Genomic DNA, 22323 nt, shown 5'->3' with positions numbered 1-22323 from the left:
GTCTAGGGCTGGGATGGGGCACACAGAGGAACTTTTGAGCAAGAAGAATTCTCTTTGTTGATCATAGGGTCCTTACCTTTATTTTTCTGTGGCTCTATGTTCTATGTAGTGTTTTATAATAATGGTTAAAAATGAAATTTCAATTTCAAAATAATGTCAAAGTGTTAAAAATATACTTATGTTTTATCTTACAAAAGGTGAAAATACTTAAGCTTCAGGTCTGTTGACAGAATAATCTCAAATCAAAGCACTGAAAGAGTCTATATACTAGCTGTGCCCTGTGGCACTCCCCACACAAACTTTTTTTTTTGGAGACAGGTTCTCTCTGTGTAGTCTTGGAACTTATGTAGAGCAGGCCAGCCTTGAACTCACAGAGATCCTCCTGCCTCTGCCTCCTGGCTACCTCACTTGGCTGTGGCGGTCTCTTAAAGGACATTCTTGCATTTCAGTTCTGTGGCAAATTGGTGGGGTTTGGGGTGATGATTCTCTTTTTCTTCTGAAATTGCCTTTCATGCCACTTCAAGAGCAATCAAATTAATCTCTTATTCTCACAGAAAACTAGGAAAAATAGTATGTTTTACTTTGGGTCCTATGTTAATGACCTATTATGGCATTTAAGGGGTTTCAGAAATGTATTTGTCTCCTCGACCTCCAGGCTGGAGCTCCATGGTAACCACCTACAGGTTTACTTCCCTTAGATAGCTCCATGGTCCCTAGAGGCCAATGAGGAGCGTCATCTCTTCTCGGCAGCTGCTAACTATTAGAGAAAGAGTTGCCTATCGAGTGTCCACCAGGATACACCAGCAAAGAGAAGAGCTAGTGCACAGAGTGGGAGCAGAGGCTGGAGCCCAGGCTGGGGCTGGGGTTTTTGTGTCACTGAAGTCTAGAGGTAAACCAGGAAGAGACAGAAAACACCTGTTTGCTCCTGGGTGGCATTGGATGGCTGTCCTTCTCTCTAGGAGAATAAAGAGACCAAACTGTTCTCATTCCTAACATGTCCTTGTCTTTGTTTGCTTCCACCTCCCAGTTTTAAGGGAAAATGGAACTTTCCATGAATATTGGTGGCCCTGGGGTGCCACTGCATTTTCCCATCTTTCACAATTTCCATTGTGAATTTCAACAGTGACAAAAACCCTTGGTGAGGTGGGTGTAGATGGATGCCCTGAAGTTTAAGAACAATTGGAGGAAAAGCTGGTTCTCTGTGAACACACACAGAATAGGAAACCCTTAGCCAGGTTAAGAACAGGAGGCGTGTGTGTGTATGTGTGTGTGTGTGTGTGTGTGTGTGTGTGTGTGTGTGTGTGTGTGTGAGAGAGAGAGAGAGAGAGAGAGAGAGAGAGAGAGAGAGAGAGAGAGAGAGAGAGAGAGAGAGAGAAAATAAAATCAGGTAAGGGAAGGAACACACTACAGCTGAGACCAGGGGATGTAGGGCTTATTAGTAATTGTGAAAAACTGTACACAGCATTGGCAGTGTCTGGTAGAAGCTGAAAAATGTTTCTAGACTAAGTTCTGGACAAACAGAAAACCTAAACAGACCAATAACAATATTGAAAAGGTAATAGAAAAAAAAGTTTCCAAAGAAAAGCCAGGACCAGATGCACTGCTAAATTCCACTAACCTTCCAATGAAGAGCCAATATCAACCTCTTTAAATTATTCTCCCAAGCAGAAGACAAAGGAATGCTTCTAAACACATTCTGTAGGGTCAGTGTTACCCCAATACCAAAATCAGAGGAAGAATAGCAACAAAAATAACTATGGGTCAATATATTTGATAAACATTGATGCAAAAATCAACAGAGTCCTAGCAAAACAAATTCAACAGCACATTAAAAGGATCTTAGGGATGTTGGGGCTAGAGAGATGGTTCAGTGGTTAAGAGCACTTTCTGTTCTTGAAGGAGACTGGGGTTTGGTACCCAGCACCCCACAGGGTGGCTCACAATCATCTATCTCCAGTTCCAGGGGATCCAATGTCTTCTGGCCTCCATGGGCACCAGGTACACATGTGGTTCACATATATGCATGCAGGAAAAACACATATACATAAAATAAATAAAACTATTTTTTAAGGACCTTTGGAATGCAAGGAAGGTTCAATATACTCAAATAAAAATACTGGTACACCAACGTGATGAAGGACAAGGACCTCACTGTCATCTCAATGGATTTTAAAAAGAGGCATTGGATAAATTTCCAACTTCCTTTCATGATAAAAATGCTGAACAAATTAAGTAGGAATATGCTTCAATGTAATCAAAGCCACTTATAAAATGCCAACAGATGACATCATACTGAATGTAGAGACACTAAACATTTTTAAGAGCTAGGTCCTGTTACTTTCAGCTGAACTCAGTCATGACAATGTTTGAGTAGAATTGCCAATTCATTCAGTTAAAATACTCAAGCCAAGCACTCAACAGACCATTACCAACTACTGCCGAAGTCACATATAATATTAAGGACTTTCAAGTCCTTTTTAGACTTCATTCTTGTTATGCTTTGAGTAAAGATATTGTATAAATCATGTAGTCATTTTCAAGGGATGGAATAATCAATAAGATAAATAGAAGTTGAGATCAAGGCTATCTTATTGGAAAATTGAATCTTCCCCAGTTCCCAGTAATGACATAAATGGAAGCTGCTCAAGAATGAGGGGTCACTTCTGGGGAAGATCTATACAGCTCTATTAGAAACGCCTCTTTGAGACTGAGCTCTGGGAAGTATGCATCTGTGACTTTTTCACAATAAAAAGAAGAGTTGAAAACACAACTGCTTTACATAATCTAAGCAACTGTGTAAATAACCCCATGAGTAAGAATCCAGTTGTATGGTATTTGGTCCATACTAGGCATTGTTGAAGAGCTTTATATATTAATCCATTTAATCTTCTCACCAACCACACTTGGGGGTTCTATCATCACCCTGCTTTTACAGGTGAGGAATCTGAAGCATGGAGTTAAATTACTTAGAGAACATAGTGAAAAATGTTAGCACCACACTTAAATAAATTAATAATAGAATACATTTACTGAAGAAAGTTAAATGTACTTGATAAAGTGACCAAATTTAGCATGTATTAATATTTCATTTGAATATGAGAAGTAATGTTTTGGACCCCATGGCTATTCAATGTACCACAAGAGGAGGGCAAGGCAGAATTCTACAGGATTGCAGTACTTCAATATGCCCAGCAGTATCTTTAGGCCATTGAAGATAATACCTGAGGTAGAGAAGGGCATCCTTGGAATTCCCCACCAGCTCTACCCCTAACTGCCTGATTCACACGAGCACAGAACCTCATCTTCCTGGATTTAGAGTGAGTCACTCATCCTGGGTGCTAAGGTCAGTTTTTTTCTCTCATGAATGGTAAAATGAACAATGAATCATCTTTTCCCACTTAAAAAAGTATATTCAATTATTCATTATGCATTGACAAATTTGACTCATTGGGGGTAATTTATTGTTGAATATAGCAATATTTTATATAAGAAGGTCTACTTTTTATGTAACAGTAGTAAAAAGATGCTTGCCATTTTACATAATTCTGACCTGCATTCCAAATAGTTACTCACAGACAAGTGTGGCTCCCACCTCTCACCAAAGAAGCTTCTCTTTGAAGTTGACAGAGACCATTACAGAAACTACAACTGGTCAGAATACAAAAAAATAACTGATCGTGGTGTACCCAGACCCAGTGGGTACATCTATCTATACCACCACTCCTGCACCTAAGGCTCAGGGAACATCACAGAAGATGAGGTAGAAAGATGGTGAGAGCCAGAGGACCTGGAAGTCTGTGAGATCGTGCCTTCTAGAATGACAGGGAAGCAACACCCATGATAGCTCAATAATATGGTGACCCAAACAAGATCTGAGTAAGGAAAACACCAATAGACATGCTATCACGGAAGGGGAAAATTCTCAAGGGGCCCCACCCATACACAAAGATCTACAGAAAACTAATGACTGCCGAGAGGGAGAATTAGTTGTTCCCAGGATTGAACATCTAAATGGTTATCCAGCTCCAAATGGTCAGCCCTGAAATCATATACATACCAAACAACACTAAGTGGTCTTAGCAGATTGTATTTATATACTTATACATTCTCGCATATATTCAATAATAACAAGGAAAAGAGGCTATGCATTTGAGAACGAGTGGGATGGTCAGGGGAGATGTTGGAGGGAGGAAAGGGGAGAGGGGAATTACTACAGATTATATTTAAAATACACAGTAAAAAAAAGAAGTGATAGGTAAGTATCAGAGGGTAGAGATGGGAGCCAGATGAAGGTGACTTTATTGTACTATCATCACTCATCCTCTTCCTGTTTCAGTTGCTTAAAGACCTCTGGTGAAGAACTCCCAGCCTACCTGATATGTTTATAAATGAGTAAATAAATGATGAGGAGAGAGAAGGGGGTGTGTGGTGTATGGGGGTGTATAGAGGCATTAGGACCAGTCTCCAGATACTTAATTGTGAAATTATTATTTTAGTGTGGAAGGTATAAAAATGATCTAATATTTAAAATATTCCATAATCTGTACTTTATCCACAGCATCTTTTACAGTAGTTGTTTTGAGCAAATCATCTTACAATAATTAGTTGGTGGTAGTTTTTGAGAATGGGGAAGGTCGTGTTCCCTTCCTCTGTAGATTCTGAGTCAATCGGAAACCTCAGGTCATGTGATGTTTCAGTGGCTTTTGAATCACTCCAGTGGGAGAAAAATCCCTCTGTTTCATTAAAGTACTTACATAAAATCAATAGGACATCATACCTGTGTTTAGTGTCACATGACTGTAATCTCAGCACTTGGGAGACAGGCAGGAGGGTATCAAGTTCAAGGCCAGCATGGGCTACAAAGAGACATTAAAAAAAAAACTATAATGACCAACTGCAATTGAGATCTAAATTTGAATTCCAGTGAGTATTTTCATAAAATCTAAAGGAGCAGGAAATAATTGTCATAAGGAAATAAATTATTTGGATAGTGTCTAGTCATTCTGCTGTGAAAAATTCATCTTGGAGTGATGATTTAAGGAATGGAAGCTGAATGAGTGAGTGAGTCAGTTATATCACTGAGCAGCTAGGGAATTCTGCTCTGTTCCACACCCTGCCTCCACCCCCCCCCAAATCTCCAGGAACATTCAGTTGACTTGGGCCGAGTCCCTGACTCATCTCTATGTTTTATTGATTATCACTTGTGACTGATACAGAATTCATGATGACTCCCCCTTATGGAATACAAGCCCAAGATAACTGGGCCTTAGCAAGCCTCATTATCCCTGTAAGAGGAAACACCAACTTAAATTAAGAAGCTTATACTGCGTTTAGAAACACTAAAATAAAATAAACATGTAAATTAACAGGAGAGAAACAAAAAGGGGGTGCATAAATCTAGACTGCAATTACAGCCTGAAAATACTCTATTATAAATGGAAGATTTAATATGTAAATCCCTTGGACTTATGAACTCCAAAGGGGGAGGGGGAAGCCAGCAGATACACACTTGAGAGAGGAATCAAGCCTGTGTAACAGAGAAGGACTAAATGACCGAGACAATCAAGAACAAGTAGGATCTAGAAACAACCAGGACACACACAACAAGCTGACAAAAGGCTTCTCTCAGCTGTGATCTCAAGTGTGAATAGGCCACATCCTCCAACTAAAAGACAGAGAGTGGCTAAGTGGACAAAAATCTAAGACCTGGTCCATCCTGCATCCAAGAGACTCTCCAAGGACATGTTTGAAGTCAAGTGAGGGACAGAAGCATTCTATGCACATAGAAGTCAAAAGCCAACAGGAACGCCCATGTAATGTCACACAGAATGGACTAAAAACAACAGGAGACAAAGAAGGGCGCTGTAAAACTATCACAGGGATGGTTCTGAAGGAGCAGGTATCAGTTATACACACAGCCAACATTAAAACACACAAATACACAAAGAAAAAAATGGATAGATCTAGAGGTAGCGAGTGACAGTATAAAGGCTAAGTCCTTGATTCTCAGTAGAAAGATGTGGAGGAGGAAGCCAAACAGGGATCTTTGAGTGCATCCTGGACCAAATGGATAAAGTCAAATTTCAGAACACGGGCTGCAGTTCAGGGATTGCCACAAGCATAAGCACCTGAGTTTGAGTCCTCAGAATCCACACAGAACAGATGTGCGCTAGCACACATCTGTAAACCCTGTGCTCCAACAGGGAGATGGGGGAGTGAGATGGAATAACCTCCGGTGGCTCTTGGGCTGGCTAGTTGACATGAGCTGCAGTGAGCTAAAGACACTGTGTCAAGCAAGGCCCACATTCACCTGAGGCTGTCCTCTGACCTCATATGTACACTGTGGCATGAGCATCCCCTGCCTCCCATACTCCTCTCAAATGGTCAAGTGTAAGTAAACTCCAGAACTAGAGTCATCAGACTACCTGGCTTCAAATATATTAGAAAACTAGAGTAAACAAAAAAGCGTGGTACGTGAAAAAACACAAAACAAAACATAGAGCCCAGATGAAGCAGGATTGCAAGCCTAGGGATAAATAAATGAGAACCCACTGGCCTAGGGGTTGGGAGAAAATGTTTGCAATGTATGTATCTGACAGGGGGTTGATGTCTAGAACATATAGAGAACTGTATAGCCTCAGTAGCAAAACCTTACATGACTCCATTAAAAGGGAACAATGTATCTAAACAGGTATTTCTTAAAGGAAAATATCCCCCAACAACCAATAGGGGCAGGGACCTACATTCTCTAACAATTACCACCTAGGAAATGCAAATCACAGTCGAAGTGACCTGCTTCCAGCTCCAGCTAATAAGTATTGGTCAGGAGAAACAGGAAGACTTGCATCTTGTTAGTGGTGATGCGATATAGAGCAGCCATATAGGAAACTGCTTGGAAAAATTACAAATAGAACTGTCATATGATCCAGCAATCCAACTACTGAGTATGTATGCATTCAAAGGGAATGAAGTCAGTATGCTTACAAGATATCAGGACTCCCAAGCTCATTACTGAATTCTTCACAGTAGTCAGAAAACAGAAACAACTTCTCTGTCCATCCAAGGATGGATAATCAACACTGGCTGTATAAAGTACAAAGTCAAGTACTATTTAGCATGAAATACCCAAATTTTAAGGCACTAATATGCTGTTACTCTAGGTTCCTTCCTTCCTCCATCCTCCACTCCTTCCTTCCTTCCTTCCTTCCTTCCTTCCTTCCTTCCTTCCTTCCTCCCTCCCTCCCTCCCTCCCTCCCTCCTTCCCTCCTCCCTTCCTTCATTCTTTGAGACAGGACCTCACTATGTAGCTCTGGCTGTCTCTGTGTCTGGAACTCAATGTTTAGACTGGGCTGGCTTTGAACTCACAGAGATCCACCTGCTTCCCATCTCCCATCTGCTCAGTGGACACAGTCACTTAGAAGTAGACACAGTGGAGATGAGGCTATGTGCAAGACAGGAGGACAGCCGTCTCTCAACACAGAGCACCCAATCTCCAGATCTGTGAGAAATAGATCTGTGTTTCAGCTACAAGCTTACAGTACTTTGCCATGGCTCCCTGAGCCGGATGAAGCTCAGGACAGCTTTGAGAAGGGGTCTCTCTCTCTCTCTCTCTCTCTCTCTCTCTCTCTCTCTCTCTCTCTCTCCTCTCCTCTCCTCTCCTCTCCTCTCCTCTCCTCTCCTCTCCTCTCCTCTCCTCTCCTCTCCTCTCCTCTCCCCTCCCCTCCCCTCCCCTCCCCTCCCCTCCCCTTCTCTCTCTCTCTCCTCTCCCTCCTGCTTCTCTTTGAGGGCTAGCAGCTTGCTGTGTTGTGGGCCCTGCTTTTTCTCTGGACCTCATGCCTCTTTTCTGAAGCTTTCTGACTCTCCTGCCTGTAACAATACCTCCTTTCTCTGAATATAACCTCTGTGTTCTTTTCTACTCAGACCTAAAACAGAAGTAGCAATAACAGTGATGTTAGAGTTTTACCCTTGGAAAGTACTATACAATGTTGCTTTAAAAACAATTCAGATTCCTTCTCCCTTTCTTCCATTCCTCCTTTCCTCCCTCCTCCTCTTCCTTTTCCTCCTCCTTCTTCACTGTGCCCCGCTCCCATCTCTCCTTTTATTTTTGACAAGGCCTTTCAAATCCCAGGGTAACCTCAAACTTGCTATGTAGCCGAAGACGACCTTGAACTTCTGATTCTCCTGCTTTCCCCTCCAAAATGGCAGGATTAGAGGTTTGGGCTGCCTTGTCTGATTTATCAGTGCCTCAGAGGGAGGCCGGAGCTTCATGAATGCTCTGCAGACACGCTGCCAGCTAAGCCGCATCCCAGCCCCATGATCTCCTTAACATTAATCAAAGCACTATATAATGACTGGTAAATTTCTTCTTCATTGAATTAGTTTTGTAAGTGATCAACTGCTCCGTCAGTGGCTATATGTGTGGAGGTATTGTGTGCGAGACCCTTGCTCCAGCAAGTTTCCCATCCTCAGGGCAATTCTGAGACCCTCTGAACCAAACAAGAAAGTTTAACCCTGCTGTTTATGTCAGCTTGCAGATGAAAATCCAAAGTCCCCAGAGACTTCAAAAACCTACCACTTTGAATTAATTACACCTCGGCAAGCAATCGATTAAGCCAGAATTTACTTTGCAGAGCAAAGTGCATTCATTGTATTTCTTTCTTAAATGAAAATTATGCTTCACAAAGAAAATGCCTGGACATTGTGGGGATAATTTGAAGATGCATAAAATCATAAAGAGGTAGAAAATAATCTATCATAATTTATCATATAATTGACATTTATTTTAGAATTTTTGGAAATAAATTTATACATAATCTTTTTGACTTTAATAATGCTTGCCATGCATTTGCTGAAGGACTCCAATCTCAAATCTTCCTTTATCTTTGCTCCTCTAGTACCACCACCTTCTCGTTTGTCTCCCACTTAGATTCTCTGCAAGAGTCTCTAACATATCTGCCTGCATATGGCATTTTCTACTTTCCCGTTAGAGTTGTGCTCATATTGTCAACGACATCCATTTCTCTTTGGCGCAGTGACTATTTCAAAAGGGCTCCTGGCAGCAACGTCGAGTGTGACACCAGAATTCAAAGATCTCTGTCTGACTTTGCAGAGTTTTCCCAAGGTTTGATTGAGGGAAAAAAAAAAAAAAAAAAAAAAAAAAAAAAAAACTACCCAAAGATACTCACAAACTATAGTCAAATGCAAGTGAGGGTGATAATAATTTGTTGTCATCCCTAATGCCAGATGTTTTTGTTTGCTCCGAAAAAAAGTACAGGGTTCATTTACATAATTTGTTTAGATCAACCTTCCATTTGAGAGGCAGAGAAAATTGGAAGTCAAGAAGTCAGGAGTTCCCACGCCAGTCAAACAACTGGGGGAAGGGATGTGTGTGAAAAATAAATCAAAGAAACAGAATTAACGTGGGCCGGTAGTGTTACCAAAAAAAATCAATCTTTCAGGTATTTGGGATGAAACACAGACTCAAGAAGCAGTGGAGCTCCACTCTGACGAGGCAGGAGGATGGGTGTGGTGGTGAGCCAGTGCATCAGGAAAGCTAATGTCCTCATGTGTCTGCAGCATACTGCTCGTTCCACGCTGTTGGAGTTCCCAGACTTTAAAAGAGTTCACTGAAGCTTCCCAGATGTTTCAACCTGATTTCAAATCTCCAGGCCAGATGAAATGCTGGGCAGTGGGGAGGGGGGTGGGTGGGGCTGCCTGCGAGAAAATGGGACCTAGAGTCATGATGTCCTGCCCACAGCAAAACCATGCCTGCGTGAAGCTCTTGGTTTACCCTGGATAACTCAGTTGTCAAAATCCAGTGGTGTTTCTTCCTCTAAGTCACTCTGAAGCTTGACCTGCCAAGGTGTTAATCTTTGATGACTCAAATGAGAATTGTCGGCAATTAAAAAAAAAAAAACCTAGCAAAATCATAAACATCCATCTTCATATTAATTGAAAAGAGACAAAAACTCAAATTAAAGAGCCCTCTTAGCATGGCTTAGAAGGTAACTGTTGGTGATCATGGTCTGGATGGGGCCAGTGAAAGATGTCCTGTTCTGGAAAGCTTGGCTATGGAATCTAGAAGGTTGGAGTTCTTAGGAGAAGGTCATACTGAGAAGCCTGAAGTCTGAGGGCACCGCAGCCCCCGGACTACACCTGGACAGGTATGAAGACTCTAGGTCTGACTTGATCTTCCTCCTCTGAGAGGCTGCTCACAGCCTGGACCTCGCAGGCAAACACACAGGCACATCCATAGGGTAGCACACAGAGTCTGGCCTCATGGGAAGAGGGGAGGGGACCAAGAGGGGCAAAGGAAACCACCCTGCACAGTGGTGGACTTAGCTCTCAAAAAGGTCTGAAATAAGAGCACAAGTTCATCTCCTACTAGGGCCTGAACTGGACCAGTGGCAAACCATTTTTTCCTAGTTGCTTTTGAGTTTTATGTGACAGATTGAATAATACATGGTTTTAAGAGTTTGATAAAAATCAATAATCTAATTTTATCTAACTTTGTCTACCTCTCCAGTGGCACTCACTATCTCCTCTCGTAATATAAGTAATAAATAGTATCAGTCATAAAATTCCAAGCTTTCCCCCTCTAAACACTGCCCTCCCCCCATCTCTGTCTGTCTCTCTCAGCCTTCCATAGTTTTCTAGCATAAGACCATGGACAGCAGCCTTCAATGAAGATTGTGATCAGATAAACTCAAACAGGAAGACTGCTATAAAGCTTATAACTGCATAAATTCACATATTAGGACCCCATTACATCACATAATTCAAAATATTTATGCTTAAAGAACCCTCATTTGTCCTAAGATTTGGTGATTTATAGCTGGCCAAGATGGTGCCAAGTATTTAGATTTCAAGAATGAATGAACAGAATTCTCTATGAGAAGACAGAATTATCAGCTAGCAACTATGATATGATGCCCTGCATGGAATGTCAAAAAAAGAATACCTGTGTGGAGAGGATAGGGTGAAAAGGGTAGGGTAGGAAGGGGGAAAAACAAGCAATCTCCCCCATAAGAACAAAGGCCAGAAGGAGGAAATCAGGCTACATACAAAAGAATTTCCTAACAGCAGGGAGCCTTTCCTTACATTCAGCTTGGGTGCCCATGGTGTGAATGTTTCTGCTATTTAAAAGTGTCCTGGTTCCTGAGCATGCCCAGTAGATGGAATGAGAGTGGGCCGGTTAGCTTTTGTCAGCTTGACACAAACCTAGATGGATTTGGGAAGAGGTAATCTTAACTGAGAAAATGCTTCCATAAGATTGGTCTGTAGTGAAGTTAATGATGGATGTGGGAGAACCCTGCTCACTGTGGGTGGTACCACCGCTGGGCCCGTGGTCTTGGGATAAAGGAGAAAGCAGACTGAGCAAGCCATGAGGAGCCGAAGCAATAAGCAGTGTTCCTCCATAGTCTTTGCCTCCAGGTTCCTGCCTGGAGTTCTTGCTCTGCCTTCCTCCAATGATGGGCTATGGTGTGAAAGTCTAAGCCAAACAAACCCTTTTCTCTACAAGTTGCTTTTGGTCATGGTGTTTACCATGTAGAAACCTTTACTAGAGAGAGGACTCTGGAAAACAAATGGCAGAGTTAACAAGTTTGGAAGAGTTAGTTCCTGGGGGAAAGCAAAATTATTAATTTAGAGTTTGTTTACTGAGCAAGAAGGAGATTTTAATTATATTAAAATGCGCACCAGTGCTGGTGAGCTGGCTCAGAGGGTAAGGCACTCGCCACCAAGGCCAACAGCCTGCGTTGTCCCCAGGACCCACATGGTAGAAGAAGAGAACCAAGTCCCCCAAGCTGTCCATATGATGGGGACAGATGCACCCTCTCCCAACTTAGGCATAACGAAATGTTGTTTAAAATGCACAAGAGGGCAGAAGATAAAGTAGTGACAGATATTTAATGTGAGGTGGAAGGTTGTGGGACGCCCTAACACAGCCATGAGTAGTGGTAGTGAAGGGCATTGCCTCTGCTATGAACTACACAGCTCAGAACCTGACCACATTTCTGAATCCATGTGTGACTCTGTATCTTCACCTGGAAGGTATGAGGTGACATTAGTTCTGCAGGATTTGAGGAAGAGCATCACAGTTGCTTGCGAGGTGGTGACAGATATGTGCCCAGCCTCCCTCTAACCTTACCTAGCATGCCATTGCTACTCTTGGAAAGGTGTCACCCTGCTGAGAGCCTGTCCCAGCATACTTCCTATTAAAGCTGTCCGTGTTTAGCTCTTCATCCCCTTGGGTTTTGTGAAAGGAATGTCATCGTATTGTGACATTCAAGAAGACAAGCTTCACACATTCTCCTCACTTCTCTGCTTGTGCCTCTAGAGAAAGGTTGAGCCACTTAAGTGGTCTGGGGACAGGACATGATAGATCTATTGGAAAGAGTCAGATCTCTGGTTATTTCTGAGGGCTTATCAGCTAAAGACAAGAAACTACTTTAAAAACCATCATGAAGGTACAAATGGTTGTGCACATTAGTGGTACTTCTTCACATACTGAAAACATTCCCAGAATTCTCCCAGAGCTGACCATCAGAGGAAGATTCACTGTGGCCCTTAAGACTCAAAGCTCATTTCTGTGTTTAAATGCTAGTTATTTTCGTTCTGTGAATAAAATATTTTTAATGTTAAGTTCTTCCTATATATCTGGTAAGAAACAAAACAACAAAACCCAAAAATCCATTTCACAATGAACCACATCTAATGATGGCTTCTTTTTTTGCCCTGGGCACATCTTTTGTATCTTGAGGAAAAAAAAACTAAAGATAATTAATGATTCCTCTAAGTAACATGATTCCAGAAGACTGTATTTGAGAGGCTTCCAACTTTTACTGCTAATAATAAGAATATGCTTAGGTAACTAATTTGTCTCTTAAACTTTCCATATTTGATGTCATATATTGTCACAAATAAAACAATTTATACTAGATTATAACAATGATGTAACTATATTGACCAGACTCTATGCAACCATAGTGCAATATAATGATTATCTGGCAGTCAACTCATAGAATCCAAGATGTGAGTCTAAAGCTATCTACTTCCTGTTTCAAATTATAATACACCAGACTCCACTCCTGCTGAATACAAATTGGTAAAATGTTGGAAATTATCTATGTTTTCAGACATTTTAATAAGCAGAAACTCAAAGGTTTTACTCAAAAGAGACAAAAAAGATTCTTTGAATAAAAGCACTTCCGCTCATAGATTTTAATTCACACTGTCATTAACTGGAAGAGATTATTTTCCTTTATGAGACAACTGTAACTTAGACATAAAATGTTCCCTTTCTGGGAGAAGCTTTTGTGATCCACACTCTTCGTGCCATAATAAAAATTGTAGATAAGGAAACAGAATGCGGCTCAGGATGGCTCAGCAATGAATCATCTCATGTCTCCTTCCAGACTGTATTACCCATTGAATAAACCCCACTTAATATGTTCAAGACTTATACATTTTTTACTGTCTGTGGCACCATGAAATATTCAAAGAGCTCCTGGTTTAATGAAATAGCTGTTAGGAAAAGCACTTTCTTCTTGACGAATATTGTAATCAAGATGCAAAAAATGCATTTTGGACCAGCTTCTAAAACTGTAAGCCATGCATCCCGAGGAAAAGGAGTGACAGAAAAAACATTTTTTTTCCCCAAGCCAACTAACTACCCAACTCAAACCACCAAGTCAACTCCTGGATGAAGAAAATATCAACATTGATACAAAGATCAAAATGATTTCTACTAATTCCACTCCAAACCTAATGCAGCATTTATGCGTTTTAATTCTGTAGAGGCTCTTTGCCTTAACACGAGGCTCTTTGCATTATTCCTAGAGAGCCAAATTAAAAGAATTACTCTCAACGTGGTCATTGTGTGGTGATTTTAAAACTTCAAGTGCAAATGTGTGCTTGCTTATCAGATCCTGCATTCAAAACACCTCCTTTGTTTCCTCACAACCCAACTGACTAACTAACCAGGCCTTCCAGCATCCCTGCTGTGGCCCCATAGGCTCATGTGTTTCAGTACTTCCTCCCCAGCTAAAGGAGGACTCAAGGTGGGTTCTAAATGGTAAAAGTGAGTCACTGGAGGTGTCTCTGAGGGCCCATAGGCCTGATCCGCTTTCTGTCTGCTCTGTGCTGCCTCACCAGGAATGGAGCATGACTAGCTGCCTCACACTCCTGTTGCACTGCCTTCCCATCATCACTTTCAAATTGTGAATGACTGCTCTTCCCCCCTTAAGTGACTTGTCAGGTATTTGATCCCAGCAAGAAAACTGCTAGTACAGGACATACTTATTTTTGATGTCATTTTTTGTGTGTTCTATGTATAGTAAGATGACTACAGCATTCAAGAGCTCTGACTAGTAGATCCTGGGAACACAGCCCCTGTTCTCTGATGGACAACCAAAGCTTTCCAGACACTGCCTACTTTCTGGGACAATCTCCTCTGCATGCAAAACCACTGGGCTAGGTCAACTGATACATGACATCACACAGTCCCTGCAGGATGCTGCTCGCTCTATGGACTGGGTAGAAGTGATGCTCAGTAAATGCTCATCTTATGAATACAGAGTAAGATGGTGCCCAGGCATTGCAGTGCACTGTTGGGATAGTAAATGCTCATCTACTGAGCTCAGTTTCACATAAGACTGTAGGAATCCTTCTATATCTGTTTTGGATTTAGGATTTATTTTCTAGCATTTGGTTGAGATAGAAAGAGAAGAAAATGTTGTTCTAATAGGGTAGATTTCATTTGAACTCTGGCTCATAAAATTCTAATGAGACATAAAGAAAAAAAAATCAGTATTTCTCTTTTCTTGCTTTTTCCTTTTTTGCTACCAATGATACTTGAAATGTGTTCCATATAGAGAGCAGAGGAGAAAAAGAAGAGGGTAAAGTAGGAGAGAAAGGGCAAGAAAAAAATGACAAAGGGGAAAGTGAGCAAGCTGAACCAATTTATGAAAAAGTTAATTCAAATCATCTTTTTAAAGGACGCATGTCTTCCAACTTGAACATAGCCCAAAGAAATTACTAAATTAAAAGTAATTGACTTTTTCCTTCAATATAATATTACAGTTTATCTAACCGAGACAGAGAATATAGGAGAGAAAATGATGAGAAATAAATTACAAAAAGGAAAAGAAAAAGGTTGAATTTTGTTAATTGCTTCCAAGCTAAGGTGTCACAAGATGGAAGATACCACCAGTGGGACAGATCTCTGTAGAATGATGTAGTTTGTCAGTTTCCATCAGAGGCGAGTGTGAAGGAGTTGAGAGTACAGGATTTAGATATGGACTCGAAAAACGGGATCTGCAGTCCCCTCCCCCCCTTTTTAAGCAAATTACCTTGACTTTGAGTTCTCCTGTGAACAGAACCCAAGCCAAACATTCAAATGTGGGAAGGAGTCTACTTGGAGTCACAGGCTACCACTGTACATGGTCCTGGGAGAGTCTACCCGGGAAGGCATCCTGTGAAACACTCGGTGAGGGAGGGAGGGGGTGGGAGGAGGAGACAGGAAGCTAGAATGGAAAATGCTATCAGCCACCCACCTCTGAGGGGAACCTGAGCCTTGTTCTCATGGAACTCTAGGGGTGAATATAGAGACTAAACATCACAGTTGGGAAAATATCTCCTTTTGCCTAAGCCACCAACTTCCTATTCTTTCCATTTGTAAAGAATGCTGAAAGCTGTGGTATTCTCTGCTAACGCAAACCCTCTATTTTTAACCATGCTTCATGTTCTGAATGCTATTTCAGGTAACTGTGAAGTTGAGTTTTAATTTGGTGAGCAGTGTACCCTGCTCTCAGGTCAAGAGCTACTTACTCTGTGAGCTTTGTGTCTCTATGAACTTCTTGATCAAAGCATCAGTAGTTTGTGTGTAGAGACTAAGAGCATATCTCAGGGAATGAAGGTCTGGGCTTTTCTCCAGAAAATTCTTCTTCAGGCCATTTCCTCCAGCATGGAAATATTGCTAAAAAGGAGAAAAGGAAAGTTATATGAGCAAAGGACTTAGGAGGAAACACTGGGGGAAGGAATTTATTACTCTAATAGTGGAGCTTAAAACAATTCCATTAGCTAAATTGTCAGGTAAGTATATAGAAAGAGTGTACCATTTGTCCGATGCTAAGTTATCATCAGCTAACTTAGGTTCAAGACAGATCTATAGAGGCCTAAGCTGTTTTCTTTTCATTCAAAATGTCAGTTATATAAATGGGATCTTGAAGGTACAGTGGTTAGAATCCTTGCTTCAGCGAGCATGATCAACTTGATTATTCATTTCTGTTTCCAAAGAATAATGAAAGTCGCCAACACTTTATAAAGAAGGTAGACCCTGTTACATATTTTACAGATAGTTCTTTCAAATTCTAGACCAGGCATCCACTACCTTACCCTGTTCATTCTTTAATAATGCTACTGTGCAGGTATGGGCCAACCTGATGTAGCACAGGGCTCCCTGGAAGCTTACAACATCTAATTAATTTTTCTAGGCTCTTGCCACCCAAAGTAGCTATCTATTCATTGACCATCACTGTTGACATTGAGGGATGTTAGCCTTCTTCATATTGTGCTGTGGTATGCACAGGCATCTTTCTAAAAGTTGGAATGTCTAGAAGTAGGTGATAGGACTATAGACATTATCTATTGGTACAAGGTATTTATAATATTCCATTAAGTTGAGATGAATGATTCTCCTTTACTCCCTTCATATACTAACAATGCTCGATTTGGAACCTAAGCCCTCTTTGGTGACTACAGTCCCCTGGTATCTGTAATTGTCAACATTTTCAGTATCTATAATGTTCTCCAATGTTAACAGAATATTTGAGATGGGTTCTTAACTACTGAGATATCTTTCTAGCCCCTGTTGTATACTTTGATTTTATAAAATGTTGAAACACTTTGTACATGGATAGTATTTGTTGAAGACTAGAAGCCTGAAATTAATGTGAATATTGATGGGTGAAAACTGTGTGATAGTTTCTTCAACATGGCAGGACATTTGAGGATAAAAACTATTAAATGGAAATACCAGGGGATGAAGGTTCAGCTTGGTTTTGCCTCTGTATCACCTTGGGCAGAGCCCTCTGGGGGTCTGTTTCTATGATGGAGCAGAGGGCCATTTGAAGAGATGGCTGGAGCCAAGAACAAGAGGGAGCTCTGGGGAGGCAGACACTCTCTAGTCAGTGTTTCTCACATGAGCTCCAGTTGGCTCAAATCTGTGTACAAGTTTTAGAAGACTATAATAAAAGGAAGGGTCACCAAAGATAATAAAATGATATTTTACCATGTCTCAGGAAAATTGGGTAAAAAGAAAAAAAAAAGATTTGTTGGACATTCTGTCTGAAATACCTATCAGGTCATATTCCCTTTCCATTGTCTTTGATCTATTCTTAAATATATGATTATAGAAAATGACTAATACTGTGGACACTTTTACATATGTAAGTGCAAACTAATTACTTCTATCTGAATACAGGTGATCGCCGTTCTGTACCCAAACCTTTTTGATTTATTAGCTTAGCTTTCCTCCTGCTTCCATGCATTTCATTCTTGGGATCTTACCAGGAAGGAATTGCAACATTGTACTGGTTTGTACACCAGACAATGAGTCAAAAGACATGTTTTTATATTTTGGACATGTTTTTACAATGGTACCATTATGTTGTCTTCCAGAAACTACTCTGTTAAGTAGTCACATGGGTGACTGCTTTTGTGAGTTCAACCACAGCTCCTAGTGTATTACTTGTGAAGCAAGGGCCATGGGCAGCAGGTCTAGACGGCCTCAGTGGTACAATCTATATTCTTGCCTATTTTTTTTCTCCCTCTCCTAGGAAAAATTCATGAAATCTCTACCATAAACTAGACCTTATGTTAAGTTCCAAGAACATAACACAACATGGGTACTATGTTTTCTCTGCAACAGATTATTAATTTAATGAGGAAATATAACCAGAGTATAAAACAAGTCACCAACAGTATGTTATAGCTGTAAAAATTGTTTGAGTAGACTTTAAGGCCCCTTAGGAGACATCCTTTTCCTTCTGGTCAAAATAATGGACCCTACTTCTGGGTGGATACAATGACTTGTCTCCCCCTCTTAGGAGTCAATCAAGTTGTGCTGGTCTATGGGACCATGCCATAGGAAGGCTAATTTTCTCTAAGTTATGCTGAAGAGGTAGGAGGAATAATTATCTCTTTACTGAGAGAAGCATTTTTCTTTCCTAGAATCCCTGCTCTCTATAAAGTTGATAGAGAGTTGCCATTAGGTTTTGTTGGATCTGTCTTTCTGAATCCTAATCCAGAAATTTTTAACTTTCCTTTTTCTTACCTTCTGTAGCTCTCTTTTGGATGCTGTCCAGAGCTTAAGTACACTTTCTCTGGTATTTTGGACTTTTCTTACTCTTTCTCTAAAGTTTCCCTCCCCACCGTGTGGCTACCTGTCTGCCTTGTGGCTGACCTTTATGCCAAGTTAACTCAAATGGCAAAGCTTTGTGTCTTCCTTTTCTTTACCTTCATCTCTAAAATTGTCTTAGAGCTTCAAAAAAAGTTATTTGATAATATACCCAGCAGAGGAAACCAAATGACTCTACTGGAGGAGGTCAATAAAAGCTTCCCAGGAATTTCTGAAGGAATGATATATCTATTCCTTAGGACTGCTAGTTTTTATGTTTGAGATCAAGTCTCATGTAGTTCAGGATGTGCTTGAACTTCTCATTCTCCTGCCTCCACCTCCAGAATGCTTTGATTACAAGTGTGCTACACCACTCTCAGTTTGTGCTTTGCTGGAGGTAGAACCCAGGACCTCCTGTGTGCTACGTAAGCACTCTACCAACTGAGTCACATCCCTAGCCCAGTAGTGCTATTTTTTAACATCAGCAGCCACTAGATAATCCACAGCCATGAGCTAGACAGTGGACAATCATACTACATCTCCACCAGGAACCCTGGGAGTTTCACATTGATAACAAGAACTGGGAGACCTGATGGTTCTTACACTATGCTTCCCCCTTACATTATAAATAATGCCTGCCATTTCCACTATTCTCATTTCTAAATCATACTCCTTAGAATAAACCCATTGCCTTGAGGCAGAGGAAGTCCTAGAAAAGCAAAGAGAGACCAAAGGCTCAGAGAGGCAGAAAGCTTATCGACATAGTCAAGGGCTTGTGATTTGGTAAAGACATCTATTTAACCCTCTGTTAATAGTCCTGGTTCCCATAAACCATCAATGTTGCAGACCTTTGGGAACAGTTCTGAGGATACAAATGTCCCAAGGAATAGGATATTGGAAACCTGGGAAAGACCAACATGACCATACTTGACATGATTGAGAGATTTTTAAAGGCCTAGAAATATCCATGGAAGAAAGGAATAAGAATTAAAGTATGAAGATATCAGCTATGTGTTTATCCTTGAACCCTTTATAATAAGTCTATGGGAAGACATGCATTTCTGATAAGGCATTATTTTGTAGAACTAGAGAGATTGGGAGTGCTAATCAAGAAAAAAAATTAGAAATAAGCTCTGGGCTTGTTCCTAAGGATAGCCAGGGTCTCCCTGGGGTTTTCAGTGATGCTCAACTGACTTCTTCCCTTTGGCCAGAGTCTTGTTAGGAATTCTATTAAGGGCCAGGCAGGCAGGGCATTTAGAGAGCAGATTGACTGGGGCAAAAATGATGGCTTTGTTTTCAGAGGGCACTTTGTAGTAGGGGATGCTGCCAGACTGGAGTCTTGGATAGATGGTGATGCTGTCAGGGAGAACACAAGCCATGAGATGCAGGGAATAGAAACAGCCAGAGAGACAAACGACATTGCTCCCAGTTTCAGAGCCAGGGAAGGAAATGCTTTCTGTGCTTCCGGAGGTACAGACTCCTGAGACACACTTTCATACAAGCCTTTCACTCCTAGATGGAGCTGGGTGGTAGCACCAAGGGAAAGAAATCCAGAGGAAGAGGCCACGGTTATACTGTGGACCTTGACACTCAGGAGATTTCGCATAGTCTGGACCCTTTGCCAGCCCCGAAGGAACGAGAGAGTGGGGTGTGCATTTGGCGGAAGCTCGAAGAACATCTGTGAGAGAGTGAAAGCCTTAAGTCTTAAACAAATGCCAGCATCCACAGCTCAGCACAGTTCAGTTCTCCTTTCATTATAGTGAATTCCCTGCCAGAAGGAAATTGCACGCTACAGGGGAATTACATGCTGGAGGAAAATTAGAAAATACGAGGTTTTGAAGCTTTTTGGAGGTTTCCCCCATGCATGTGGAAGTAGATTCTTTTCTGTTGATTACAAACAAAAGACAGAGGGTTGGTTGCCTCCTCCTGTCTGACCAGCCACATGACCAACTCCCTAACTTGGCCTCTTAAGATCCTCTATTTGCACTGGAACAAATTGGAAAAGATGATAAAAAGAAATCAGGGCAAGTTATTTCTTTCTCATTAAACAAAATTTTAAATTCTCTGTTGGGGCACTGTGGGAAAGTTGGCTGTTTACAAGGGCTATGGATGCCAGCTAGGTTCCACACTTCCTGTGCCTCGCCCTGTGTTAGCTGATGCTCTGCCATGTACTTTTGATGACACAGGATGAAAGCACACCTGTCAAGTATGTCCTTACAGTTGAGGCAAAGGTTATTAGATGGATGACAATGGTGGCAGCAAAGTCATGATACTCTGGAATGATAAGTCTGTATTTACTAAATGAAATGGCAGAAAGAGCTTGGCTAGACCTATATTCACAAACCTCTGGGTTAGCCTAGGATACTTCTCCCTCTTGTTCCCAGGCTCATTGCAAGTCACAGTGCCTCTCCCTTTTTCATGTCACTCACATGGGTCTTTCCTATTTTGCCACTGTACAACCCTCTTCATGATGGCCCTAATCTATGACTAGCTGTAACCGATCTCTGACTTATCTTGAACTACACAATCTATTTTGTACATTTCTATACGATGCTATGCTGAAACGATACTTTCAGGAAGTCATATTTTCAGGTCATTAATGAGTTCTCTTTTATAAATATACTAAGAACACAAAATGACTTGACTCTCGACCCAGACATTTAATGTCAACCAATCCCACTTGACACTGCTTCGATATGCCAACTCCCAGTAAGTCCAGCCCAGGCCTCCAAGTGATCTACTCTGAACCCCAGATTCCTGCCTTATGCCTTCCTATGGCAATTCCTTTCTTCCTGTATATGTTTATGCTGCGAGTTTCCCCGACATAAAATGATCAGTCAGCCCTCTGACCTCCCATACAGCCTTCCAGATTACGGCAGCTCTCCCAAAACTTCTGGCCTCTCCTGGTTGAGATTCTTTCTTATAAATCTTGACTGCTATCTTTCTCTTTCAAAGATGATTTTATTTTACTTATAAGTGAGTATGTTTGTCTATGTATACATGAAGGGTTACTGGAGCCCTTCAAAATGGAGTTATAGATGTTTATAAGCAACCAATGTGGGTGCTGGGATCCAAACTCAAAGCCTCTGGAAGAGAGAGGTGCTCCTAACCACAGAGCCATTTCCTCAGGTCCCCTCACCACTTTTTGCCTTGCTCTTCAGTTGGTAATTGAACTACCTGCCCCTCATCTTACTCTTGTTAGTTAACACCCACCCACGTTTAGTTTTCAATATACCTCTAGACATTCCCTCAGGGAAGGAACAGCAATGCTTCCAAAGGGGCATTTCTGGGGGAGTTAACGGACCCCATTGGTTTGTGATCTTACAGGGACAATGTGCTGTGATGACTAGAAAATCCGAAGGTCAGTGGCTTGGACCCTAGGACCCTGAACCACTGCCTGGGAAAAGAATGAGACTTGAGAGGAGCTTCACTGGGAAGACGGAAGGCACCAACAGGGAAGGATGGGAACGCGTGGGACCCTGGCTTTCACGATTACAAAAGTGAACTTTCACTAGGAGCCACTCCTCAGGAGACACGAGTTAACATTTATGAAGAGTATGTGCCGTGAGCCCTTTAGTGAGCACTGGCCTAGTCTCTTCCTGAACCTCCAGGCAGCGGTGGGTGGGACCGTTACATGTGAGTCCCCCGCTATCCTGATAGGCTACTTGCCAGTGACCGCGTTTCCTTCATGATTCCAAGAATTTTATTTGTTATGCACCTCCATAGTCATTCTCCGACAAAGTCTTTCATCTCAGACTACTTAAAACTGCGGCTTCACTAACGCTAGGCGGGTGTCTCTATCCTGTCTGACCAGAAGTTGGGAGGAGTAGCGTGGAAACACCACATGCTTTATCTTAAACATAGCTGGAGACCCCCGACCCCACCCCCGTTTTCAGAAACTGCAGAAAGCAAAGCACTCCAACCTG

At 41.5% G+C, this 22323-nt stretch overlaps 1 protein-coding gene across 8 annotated transcripts in view; it reads right to left on the bottom strand.

Moving 5' to 3' along the window:
• Unc13c (unc-13 homolog C) overlaps nucleotides 1-22323 on the bottom strand; it is a 435177-nt gene that overhangs the window by 16445 nt on the left and 396409 nt on the right. For all 8 annotated transcript variants that reach the window (XM_028865275.2, XM_028865283.2, XM_028865248.2 and 5 more), the window contains one exon: nucleotides 15829-15976. In XM_028865275.2, coding sequence (XP_028721108.1) covers nucleotides 15829-15976 — 148 coding nt within the window. The remainder of the gene's footprint in view (nucleotides 1-15828; nucleotides 15977-22323) is intronic.

Source organism: Peromyscus leucopus, chromosome 14 (genome assembly GCF_004664715.2).
Source record: "Peromyscus leucopus breed LL Stock chromosome 14, UCI_PerLeu_2.1, whole genome shotgun sequence".
Taxonomy (NCBI): domain Eukaryota; kingdom Metazoa; phylum Chordata; class Mammalia; order Rodentia; family Cricetidae; genus Peromyscus; species Peromyscus leucopus.
This window is presented reverse-complemented; position numbering and strand designations above follow the sequence as displayed.